At 39.2% G+C, this 12,651-nt stretch overlaps 1 protein-coding gene across 2 annotated transcripts; it reads left to right on the top strand.

The window, feature by feature from the left end:
- The first annotated feature begins 1,055 nt into the window (after positions 1-1,055).
- Positions 1,056-12,398, top strand: LOC101731891 (V-set and immunoglobulin domain-containing protein 1). 2 transcript variants are annotated; one of them, XR_004223552.1, is made up of 8 exons: positions 1,056-1,289; positions 2,345-2,662; positions 4,000-4,170; positions 6,672-6,745; positions 9,179-9,220; positions 11,015-11,079; positions 11,854-12,157; positions 12,188-12,396. XR_004223552.1 is itself a non-coding variant. In XM_031905634.1 (7 exons), exons 1-6 carry the CDS (start codon positions 1,280-1,282, stop codon positions 11,069-11,071), a joined length of 672 nt encoding a protein of 223 aa, XP_031761494.1. In that variant the 5' UTR covers positions 1,056-1,279; the 3' UTR covers positions 11,072-11,079; positions 11,854-12,398. The 2 variants fall into 2 exon arrangements, 1 of the variants encoding a protein (XP_031761494.1); XM_031905634.1 differs by having other exon boundaries at positions 11,854-12,398.
- Positions 12,399-12,651: the final 253 nt, after the last annotated feature.

Raw genomic sequence — 12,651 nt, 5'->3', positions numbered from 1 at the left:
TAAACCCAATAGGGCTGTTCTGCCCCAATAAGGGGTAATTATATCTTAGTTGGGATCAAGTACAGGTACTGTTTTATTATTACAGAGAAAAGGGAATCATTTAACCATGAAATAAACCCAATAGGGCTGTTCTGCCCCAATAAGGGGTAATTATATCTTAGTTGGGATCAAGTACAGGTACTGTTTTATTATTACAGAGAAAAGGGACTCATTTAACCATGAAATAAACCCAATAGGGCTGTTCTGCCCCCAATAAGGGGTAATTATATCTTAGTTGGGATCAAATACAAGGTACTGTTTTATTTTTATAGAGAAAAGGAAATCAATTTTAAAAATCTGAATTATTTGATTAAAATGGAGTCTATGGGAGACGGGCTTTCTGCATAAAGAGTTTCCGGAGAACAGATCCCATACCTTTACCCAGTAAGCTGCTACTTACTACATTATGCCAGTACATTTATGTACCCTTTTTATTTTTAATTTTTGATCAAGCTGAATTATAACTATTACCATGGCATGGAGTGTTTCAGAAAAATAGCAAAGTACCCTGTGCATTTCTATTAGTTGCTGCACTGTCGCTTTATGCTTTTGTGATGGGGGTTAACCCTAAAAGACAGCAACAGCCGTGTTATTTCATTGGTGTGATAATAACATTATATGGATGATGCTATGCCATAAATATTACAGTTTTATAAGTATCTGCTCTATGTCTCTTTGTGCATCAACTGATGTGAAAGTTAAGTATCACCATATGGAGTTACAATGTGAATATGTCAGGCTGCAGGCTAGAACACAGAATATAAAACTAAGCCAAATCCTGATGTACCACCATTAACTGCAACTTACTGATTTGTCTGCCTAGAACTCACCAGAGCAGAAAGCTATGAAAGTAAAGTAAAGTTTAGAGCTCCCTTTGTTCTGTTGGGCCAGTGATTCCACAACCAGCCACTTTAGCATGCTGTATATGTGGTGAGCTGCCAATGAGACTTTGTACCCTGATATGTTCTCCACTAATTAATGTGCAACTCAAATTTTACTCTTTTTAACAGGGTCCCCTGATGGGAATGTTCAGTGTAATGCAGTCAGTTCTGGCCAGGCGGTGACACTGAGCTGTTCTTGGCCCGGAGGCAACCCTGCTGCAAATGTCACCCTGATATTTCAGAATCAGATATACACAGCACAGGATACACTGGCTCTGGATATACTCCTTGGTACTTTCTCATCTGGGGCAGAACTGGCCTGCTTGGGTACACAAGAGGGACAGATTACAGTCAGCACCATGATCTTAGGTGAGAGAGCAAGTGAATTCAATTAGTTATTGTACAATGTGGCATAACTTCTTCTGTGCAACCATCACACTGGTTACTGCCATTTCTCACTACAGGTATGGGATCCCTTATCCGGAAACCCCAATTTTCCCAAATTCAGTTCTCTCAATAGTGCCCTTAAGTCTCCCCATACTTCACCTGTTCAGAAGATCAGAAGCCAAACAGGGAAAAAAAATGATTCCCATAATACATCGCTCCTTCCCAGACTTGGCGACTTGCTATAGTAGGCGGCGCATGCGCACACAGCAGGAGTGTCTGGTTGCCATGGCGACGCAGCGAAGCTGAACTCTGTGACATGCAGGCGTGGGTCTGGTGCAGGGAGCGACAGAAGGTTTGTGGCAGGAGCGGGGAGCGGCGGGGAAGAGGTGTGTTTTTTAGTTTCTATCTGCCTTTAGAGATGCCGATGCAGATGCCAGTAGCTGCCGAGCCGCCGAGCTGAGAGCGGCAGCAGGGGGGGTGCTGCTCACACAGGATGTAGTTGGGAGTAGTTGGTGAGCCGCCGAGCTGCGAGCAGCAGTAGCAGCAGCGGCGGCGGGTGGGGGGAGGGTGCTGCCGGCAGATGGTGATCTGTAACATGCGGGGGGGGGCAGTTTGTGGCAGGTGAACAGAGCGGAGGACACTCTGTGACATGCTGTGGGGTAGGGGACACCCTGTGACATGCTGGACAAGATGGCGGCGCCGTTCACTGTAACAAGTATGTAAGTTCTAGTATGTGTATCTCTGTAAATCTTTCATTAGGCAAGCCAGGAATATAGCGTTTTTACACAGCAATAGTAGTACTATTTAATAGTGTGCTTAATAGATTTTGACTTTCCTTGTCCTTTAAGTTATGGAGAGCCAATATACGGAAAGATCCCTTATTCGGAAAACCCCAGGTCCCCGAGCATTCTGGATAACAGGTCCCATACCTGTACAATGAATGTGAAAATAGCATGAGCTTTATTGCAATATTCTGTACTTTATCTCCACATGAGAAAAAATGTGTATGTTGTATTTATGTATTTTTTTATGTTTAGAAACTCCAATAGGTGCAACCAGTAACTCTGTCTCTTCAGTTATGGAAGGAGAAAACATCACCATGTCTGTTAACTTAAACTGGAGCAGAACTGTTTCTCCTGGATTTCAAGTACTTCCTGCAACATTCTCCTGGTTCCATCTTAACCCTGACCCTTCTCTTTTAACCAATGGAGAAAAGAGCTCAGTCATTTCCAGTCATTATAAATCAGAGCTGGTGATATCTTCAGTGACTGCCAGTGAAAGTGGAATTTATAAATGTGTCGCGGAAAACTTTTTGGGAAACTCAACATTTTCCTTTGAACTCAGTGTGAATACAGGTACAAACTAGATTAATTAATAAATGATATGTATAGCTATAGAATATGGCCATAGAGTATGTAAGCTTAGCAGTGTCGTTGAGGCAAATCTTTTTGGTCCTGACCGCCTCGTACATGTCACTTGCAACTCTCTGCTTCTGTCTGTAGGGTGACCTCAAGGTAAAATACCCAAATATACAGATATTTGCAAACACAAAGAGGAGGAACATGCTGGAGTCCAGGGGTAACGGTTACTGGGTACCTGCAGGATAAGGCTATTGCCAAACAAATTGTACTTCAGTATTTATAATAATTTCCCAGATTCCCAGCATCCCATATATTCTCCACTGACTGTAGGGGGCATCTTCAAGGATAGAGCTGAGCTGGAGAGATGAATCTTCCTATCAACTTTAATTTGATAAATAATAGATCTCAAAAAGGACTTTAATCTCATGTATTTCAATTCATTTGGTGAAATTTAGCAATTTTTAAAAATTTTTGATGAAGCAAAACAGGCCAGTTTTACTCAACATTAGCGTAGATAAAAACAAAACAAAAAAGGTAGATGTTTTCTTCAAGCACTCCTAAAGGAAGTCCCACCTCCTAAAACACCAGATAACAGAGAATACACTGTAAAAGGGGAGAATTGTTAGAAATTTGGGCTGATTTATTAACATGTTGCTAAATTGCACCAGTTTGGTCACAAATAGCAGCCAATAAGCAGTGAGTTTTGTTCAGCCTATTACAATCTAGAAAATATAAGCAAACAGCTGATTGGTTGCTATGAGTATCTGCACTCGTACAGTTTAGCACCTATGTGTGTTTTACCAAACTTCATATACAGTATTAAGTCTTGTTAATGACTGTAGCCACAATTGTGGTCACACTAAAATGGCCGCATGTAGTTGCATCCAGACCTACTTCTTGCACTTCCATATAGTTACACTAAGTGCCAGTGTGCCCACCCTTCTCTGATCAATAGTGTGAAAAGGCAACTATTGATGCTCAGAAGTCTGGAATTCCTGATAACGTGGTGGTCATTTCCGAGTGTGTTGTATCCATCGGCACAAACGAGTTCAATGCAAATGAAGGTTATAATAAGCGTGCTGGAATTAGTAAATAGCACCCATTTCAGAGCAAGGTTCAAGGCGGGATACAACGATACAATGATATAAATTCTGGGGGAAAATGCTACATTGTGAGAATAAGAATTGGTGATTTGCTTTAGAAAATGTCACTTTGCACACTGCGCTTATACACACTAATGTGAGCTCTCTGTACCAGTAATATCACTTTTGATTTGCTTGCTTTCTCACATCTCCAAAATGGACATTGTTCTGTTTTAACATCTAATTCAGGTTCCAGCAGCAGCCAACTCTCCCCTGGTGCAATAGCCGGCATTGTGATCGCTGCCCTGTTTGTTGTAGCGCTGATACCTCTCACCGTAATCTTCATTCTCCACAAGACCAACAACAACAACTGTGCCCTTGTGAGCACCAAAACACTGTCTTTTGATAACACACCTACAGGTATAAACCAAAAATTAATTTTAAATTCCTCTCTAATTAAAACTATCCCTAATCCTTCTTGTATGTTATCTATTATCAATTTTTACCAAGATTTAAAGGCACAGAACCATAGCTTTGTCATGTCCTCTTGTTATACAGCAATGTATATGTATAAAGGGAGTTATGGTTCCACATATACTAGAACACATAGAAACAATATTTTAAATGATGCAATGGGAGCAGCTACAAGAGGTGACTGAAGGGTATGATATTGAGTAGGAGGGTTTCAAACAATAATTTAGTTTGCATTATAATTGAAAATGTACCTAATATTAAATTAAATTTAAAATTTTGAAGTTTGAAGAGGAGCAAAATATAGGCTATAGGGCAAATGTTCTAAAGAGAATTTTCTCCTTGTCTAATCCCGTTGAAGTTTGTATTAGTATGTCAGGTGTACATTCACAGCAACATTGCGTATTTACTTTGGAATTACATTGTTGTGAGAAGAGTTTATGCCAAAAAGTAGTGACATATGTGTTATTCAAATGGGGAGCATATGGTGTAGGGCAGGGATCCCCAACCTTTGTTACTCGTGAGCCACAGTGGTAAAAACGTGACAAGACTTGGAGAGCAACACAAGCATCATAAAAGTTCATGGAGGAGCCAAATAAGGGCTGTGATTGGCTATTAGGGGCCTCTATGCACACTATCAGCTTACAGGGGGCTTTATTTGGTAGGAAATCTTGTTTTTATTCAACCAAAACTTGCCCCCAAGTCAGGAATTGAAAAATAACTACCTGGTTTGGGGGCACTGAGAGCAACATCCAAGGGGTTGGGGAGCAACATGTTGCCCTGAAGCCACTGGTTGGGGATCACTGGTGTAGATAATGAGAGGCTAAAGTAGCTGCTTTATTATTATAATGGTAGTTGAACAGCCAACACCTGGTGAAATTATATTTGGTAAAGAAATATCCACTGGCATTTTAGCAGTGACACAATTACACCTGACAAAAATACACAAATGTTCACAAGTGTGAATTTAATGCGGAAAACTGTCCTTGTGTTTTGTATGTATGTATGTATGTATGTATGTATAACTTTATTTATAAAGCGCCACAAGGGTACGCAGCGCTGTACAGTCTTACAGAATACAAAATTACACACAGGGAGGACAAGTGATATAATAAATAAATACAATAAATACATATATGTAAACATATATATATAAGTGCCATGTGGTATGAGACACAGTAGGAAGGAGGTCCCTGCCCCGTAGAGCTTACAATCTAAGTGGTTGGGTAACACACAGGCACAAACTGGAAGGTAAGAGTGCATCAGGTATGGGCATTTGCCCTTAAGCGCAGGACTGGGCAAAATAATGTTTTAGTGCTCCAGAAGGTAACAGCTGAGTTTTTTCTTAAAGAGAGTGGGTGAGTGTTCCCTACGGAGGGATTCAGGGATAGAGTTCCAGAGGTAAGGAGCAGTGAGATAGAAAGGTTTAAGACGAGAGAGCGCAGTGGGTGTGGATGGTGTAAAGAGACGGAGGCTCTGAGAGGAGCGGAGGAGACGACCAGGAACATGCAGGGAGACCAGTGAGGAAATGTAGTGAGGAGCAGAGGAGTGAAGGGCTTTGAATGTCAGCAGAAGGATTTTGTAAGCTATCCTTTGCTTGACAGGCAGCCATGCTAGTGAGCTTAATTGAGGCTGAACAGGTTCCCTCTTAGGAGAGAGCAGGAGGATCCTGGCAGCAGAGTTTAAGATTGATTGCAGGGGAGAGAGGTGGGAGTCTGGGAGGCCGGTTAGTAGGAGATTGCAGTAATCTAAGCGGGAAAGGATAAGGGCATAGATTAGTGTTTTAGCTGTTGCTTGTGAAAGAAAGGGGCGTATCTTGGCAATATTGCGGAGGAAAAAGCGGCAGGTTTTGGCAGTGTTATTAATATGGTTAGAGAAGGAGAGGGACTGGTCAAAGATAACCCCAAGGCAGCATGCAGAATTAACAGGGTTGATGGTCATGCCATCAATAGTAATGGTGAAAGGAGGAGGAGGGCCAGGTTTGGGCGGGAAGACCGTGAGCTCTGTTTTAGCTAGGTTAAGTTTGAGCTGGCGTCGGTTCATCCAGGAGGAGATAGCCAGGAGGCAGTTACCAGTAACAGTTTTGTTACTCATATGCTGTACATGGTAGACACGAGTCATTTTCAGCATTAGTAGCTGTAATACTGTGGTGCTGTTTTGTGACTGCAGATCATTTGACAGTGAAGTATCATATACAGCAATTCTGTGATTCTTTGGCCTGTAATCATTAAGGAAATCCATTGACTGAATATAGCGCACTCACACCCAGTGGGTTTCACTGCACCCCCAGATTTGTATCCTATGTATCCATGACAAATTGGCACACAGCACTTGCAACTAGAGCACAAAAATGGGGTTCTGTATCTAATATACAGATAGAATGCAGAACCTTACATATAAATATAGGTTTCTTCTCTATGCATTACAAATCACACTTTTTTTCTTTACAGCTCCCACATATGAGAATGCAGAAACCCCAGCTGCAAACAACGCTACTTATGACTGTGTTATTATAACTTCAGAGGTACAATCGTCTCTCTCTTGCTTCTTTAAAAAAAACAACAAATATCATGTCTGTTTGTACTTTCTAGCTAATAGGGATGAACACATTTTTTCACTGGATACAGATTTGCAGAGAAATTCAGTTTTTAATGAGTGGTGAATGTTTTTGTGAGGAAGAAAAAAACGTGAGAAAAAACAGCCATAGGCTCCATTACATTTGGCACAAGAAAAAAAAAGCCAAAAAATACAAGAAAAAAAGGCCCATTGACACCAATGCATTAAGTGCAAGTAGAAAGTGAACGTAAATGCCCCTAGACTTCAATGCATTTGGTGAAAGAAAAAACATGACAAAACAAGTTTTGCAAATTCTTCTTCAGTCTCGAGAATTTTTCAGTGAAGGGAAACTGGGCAGCTCCGCTCATTACTACTAGGTAATGTTAAAATCAGTGGTTATTCAAAGATCCCTGCTAACTGCAAGACTGTATCCTGGGGATAGAGAATGGAAATATAACAATATTGGCAGTGATAACTAGACACAAAGTTTAGTGAATTGGCCAATGGGAGACATTTATCTATAGCAGTTGAAAATGCGTTGTGCCTAGCAAGCCTGTCATTGGCTGTAACTAGGTTTAGAATCTCAGTCAATCATAGATGAGAATCAAATGTAACTATAACAGCCAACAAGTATGAGGCAAAGATCCTGCACAGAATATAACAGATGTTATAGAGAGTTTCTCAGTAGGCAAAACATTTAATTCAAGTTTGTTATGGCAATCATACCTATAATGGGGAATTTCTACATCAATCTGCCTAAATGGAATGCCCTTCCTAGTGATGTGGTAATGGCAGATTCTGTTAATGCCTTTAAGAGGGGCCTGGATGAGTTCTTGATCAATCAGAATATCCAAGGCTATTGTGATACTAATATCTACAGTTAGTATTAGTGGTTGTATATATAGTGTATGTATGTGAGTGTATAGATTGGTAGGTGTGGGTTGGGTGTGCTGGGTTTATTTGGATGGGTTGAACTTGATGGACACTGGTCTTTTTTCAACCCTATGTAACTATGTAACTATGTAACTATGTAAAGACTTTCTTGATTAAAACTATGGAAAAAGATAGTATAATCTCATATCTACTTTACTGTTTCCCTTGTTTAACTTCATTTCATGGTCCTTAAGCACTGTTTCTCAGGAAATTCTGATAAACAAACCTCTTTCAGCTTTAGTACAATCCTTACAAGATCTTCTTACATGGGGACAACCGCTTGACTCAGTCTTATTTTCCCACTGGGAACCTTTAAAAAATTCTGTCTAGGTGCGCCCAAGTTATGAAAACATATATAGCTAGGACCTGTTATCCATAATACTCAGGAATTGGGGATTTCCGTTCTTTGGACCTACATACCTTATGTCTACAAAAAATAATTTAAACATTAAATAAACCCCATAGGATTTTTTTACCTCCAATAAGGATTACTTATATCTTAGTTTAAATCAAGTACCTTGTACTTGAGCAAAAGGGAAAAAAATTAAAAAATTAGAATTATTTGCTTATAATGGAGTCTATGGGAGGCGGCCTTCCCGTAATTTGGAAGTTTCTGGATAACAGGGGGTCATTAGTTTTCAAAATTTGGTCAAAGCTTAGGGCTTTCATATCAAAATGGGACATTTCAGTTTGCATTGTTTCATCACTACACTATCAAACCAGTTTTCTCCCGCAGTTCACATGAACACATTGGGGGTCGAATTGACCCTTTGTTGTAAATCTCCATAATGAATCAAACCAGATTCTTCTTTTTTCTTCAACTGTTTCTGTGCTTGTTCCAAAAGTGACATCTTATTTTTGCAATAACACTGAAATAACATTGTCTGCTTTAGGTTGCGAATAGTAAAGTAGAGTTTTAAGAAAAGCTCATTATTTTATATAATTCAGGGGTTCCCCTAAATAAATTTACTGTTCCTGTGTCTGTGATAAGAAAAACCAATCCATCATAAACATATTTACAAACAATGCAATATCATGTGTGTCTGACTGCATCCCAGATCTGTTTCTGTTTGTCACACAGAACATTACAGGTATGGCATCCATTACCCAGAAACCCATTATCCAAAAATCTCTAAATTATGGGAAGGCCATCTCCCACAGACTCCATTTTAATCAAATAATTCACATTTTTAAAAATGGTTTCCTTATTATGTGTAATAATAACACAGTACCCTGAAGGTGATCCCAACTAAGATTAATGAATCCATATTGGACGTAAAACAATTCTATTGGGTTTATTGAATGTTCAAATATTTTTTTTAGTAGACTTAAGTTATGGAGATCCGAACTACTGAAAGACCCCTTATCTAGAAAACCCCAGGTCTAGATTATAGGTCCCATACCTGTATTTGTAACTAATTGTTCTACAGATTTGCATGATTAATTGGATTGGATTGTTTCCTTTCAGGAGAACATGGCAGGAAATAATCCCCATGAATCAGCCTATCAGGTACATTGATTATATATTTTATTGCAAGTGAAATATCTTTGTAAATGTATTTTCATAAAGAGTAAAGTGCAGTAAAAAAGAACTAAAAAAATACCAGAAATGGTAGAGAACAATAATGTAAAGCCTAGGCATAGTCAGGGTGAGCAGCACATTTATTTAATTAAAGTTTGAGAAATATCCAGTCTGGAAAAGAAGAAAAGGATCAGGTTGGACAGCTGATAGCAAATAAAATGTTGAATATGTAGAATAAAATGGGTTTAGATTGCTGAGTAAGAACTATACCCACTGTATTCTACAGAGTTTGTTATCTGCTATGTAACAATAATGTGTGGAAGAACAATATTGTGTATTTATTGTGTAGAACAATATTCTGCAATTCATTTCAGCCCATAGGGCCGTGTGTTGGCGCATTGGGTACCATTGTGGCTTGTAGAATTCAGATCCTAGGCTTGAATTCAGCCAGGAGACTGTCTGCAAGTATTAATGAGCGAATCTGTCTCGTATAGCGGGTCCAAAAAATTAGCAAAACTCGAAAAATGACACCCATCAAACAATTGTTGCGTGCGACAATTACGTGTGCACCAATTTTTAACCACATTTCTGTTTAGTACCCGTTTCCTCTGGGTACTCTGACTTCCTCCCACACTCCAAAAACTGTAGTACAGGTATGGAATCCCTTATCCGGAAACCGGTTATCCAGAAAACTCCAAATTATGGAAAGGCTATCTCCCATAGACTCCATTTGAATCAAAATTTTAAAACTGATTTCCTTTTTCTCTGTAATAATAAAACAGTATCTTGTACTTGATCCCAACTAAGATATAATTACCCCTTATTGGGGGCAGAACAGTCCTATTGGGTTTATTTCATGTTTAAATGATTCCCTTTTCTCTGTAATAATAAAACAGTACCTGTACTTGATCCCAACTAAGATATAATTAATCCTTATTGGGGGCAGAACAGCCCTATTGGGTTTATTTAATGGTTAAATGATTCCCTTTTCTCTGTAATAATAAAACAGTACCTGTACTTGATCCCAACTAAGATATAATTACCCCTTATTGGGGGCAGAACAGCCCTATTGGGTTTATTTAATGGTTAAATGATTCCCTTTTCTCTGTAATAATAAAACAGTACCTGTACTTGATCCCAACTAAGATATAATTACCCCTTATTGGGGGCAGAACAGCCCTATTGGGTTTATTTAATGGTTAAATGATTCCCTTTTCTCTGTAATAATAAAACAGTATCTTGTACTTGATCCCAACTAAGATATAATTAATCCTTATTGGATGCAAAACAATCCTATTGGGTTTATTACTGTTTTATTGATTTTTTAGTAGACTTAAGGTATGGAGATCCACATTACAGAAAGACCCCTTATCCGGAATACCCTTGGTCCCGAGCATTCTGGGTCCTATACCTGTACTGTGTTAGGCAGTAGAAAACATAATAAATACATAACACAAATACAAAAGTATTGTAGAAATGATTGGCTAACAATACAAATACATTGCAAGCTTTCAGAGCTCTAAGGGGCCTTTTGTATTTGTGTTTTTTTATTTATTATTACTCTGACCCCAGTGTGTGTGAATGTGATAGGGGCTTAGATTGTAAGCTTTTTTGGGTCAGGGACTGATAAATATAAAAATATAACATAATAATTGTATATAGTATGTATTTAAATATTTATAAAATCAGTGTAATGCAATGTGTGTTTGCTTTAGTGCAAAGTACATACAGTGTAAATGTATATAAAGATATAATATGTATTTCTGTTTCTCACATAAATAGGATCTTCAGTTTCCCCATCATGATTTGTATAAGACTTTAAAGAAAATTTCCAGTTAATAATTAAGGTAATTTTGTTTCCTGCCTGCAGATCTCAATAGAAGGGGATTATCTATATCCCGTGTACTTCAACAATAAGGCTTTCCAGACGAGCACAGTAGAGGGAGGGAAGCTTTGACCAGGTACAGGCTAAAGGGACGAAAGGGTTAAGGAGTTTAGAAAGTAGCAAAAGGGGGAGGGGTTACAGGGCAGGGAGAAGGAAGTGCTCAACAGGAACTCCCCACTCTGTTCCTCAGGGTGTTGGAGCAGCATCCGCTCCTTGTCTTTTTTGCAGTGGTGAGCCTGGCAGGGTCTGGGTTTGGTAGTAGGGGAGTGTTGGTGCTGTCGCAGTTGAGTTGGCAGAGAAATGCTTGCTGGAGTGTGGAGTAGGGCAGTATTCCCTATTTGTAGAGTCGATTGGTACCTCTTTGGGTAAGGGTCCAAGGTTTGAGTGAGGCTATCTTCGCATCTACTTGCCCATCTAAGTGCAGCAGCATTTGGATTGTTGGCATGGCGGTGCCCTGTTCACTCGGTGGAGTTATAGGCAAGCATTACAGTTGGGGTAATGTTTGTGATTAAACTGTCATTTATAGTTATGTTTACATAATGTTAATCTTGTTAATACAGCTGCAGCCTTCTGGTGTCTTTATTATGTGATTATTAAGCGTAAATGAGGTACAGGTATGGTAAGTACGACCGGTGTCCTTGACGCTGCCCAGGTCAAATGTCTTAATTGCATCAAACTAATCATTCTCTTATATTTTCACATATGTACTGTATCTGTCACTTGTTTTCTCTTCTAGCTTATTCCCAATGCTGAAAATGAAATACAGGCTCATGAGCGAAAAGCAACCCTGTTCCTAAAAAAGAAGCAAATGAGTTTTGGGTCAGAACACCCAGTTTTTGGGTTGTCCCAGGAGAACAAAACTGGGGTCACACAGAGATGTCAATTTGCCCAGACCTTGGGTGAAGGTACATTGGGAAAAAGAAATCAGTGTGGCGACATCAGTGGACTCTTTACCTATTTTGCTTATTAGATGTGACTTGGGACAGGTCTGAAGCTGAACTGTTTGCAGAACTACATTGGAATGTATATGGGATAAACATGTAAGAGCATATTCTTCCAAAAGGAGAGAGGTGTGAAACACAGACTTGTGAAGCCACCAGCACACCCTGGCCTCTTTAATGTATACACGCTCGGTGCTTGGTCCAGTAGGGTTTGTCACCCTGTCAATTAAGCCAGTAGAAGAAAGGACCAACACAGCAGAGCTAATGCAATTATTCATTGTATTATATTATTCATGTTATATATAAAGCATAATGTAATGTTTTTGCTCACCTAAACTCGAGTGATTTCCTAAAACATGGGGTAAAAGTGGTGTTATAGTTTATTAAATATATTTCTAAAGATGTCAACTAGCAAGTCAGAAGCTTTACAAGAGACCTTTCAGATACCCAAATCATACTTTTCAAAAATTTTCAGCTACAAAATTCCTCTACAATACAACAATGTATTAGGAAAAATCTTTTTTTTTTTTTTTTTTGCAAGGAAAAGCTGTGAGCTGAAGGAAATCACGGAATGTGTCCATTTGTACTTGGAA

This window comes from Xenopus tropicalis, chromosome 7, assembly GCF_000004195.4.
Source record: "Xenopus tropicalis strain Nigerian chromosome 7, UCB_Xtro_10.0, whole genome shotgun sequence".
Lineage (NCBI taxonomy): Eukaryota > Metazoa > Chordata > Amphibia > Anura > Pipidae > Xenopus > Xenopus tropicalis.
Note: the sequence above shows the minus strand (reverse complement) of the source record. Positions and strands in the feature narration are given on the sequence as shown.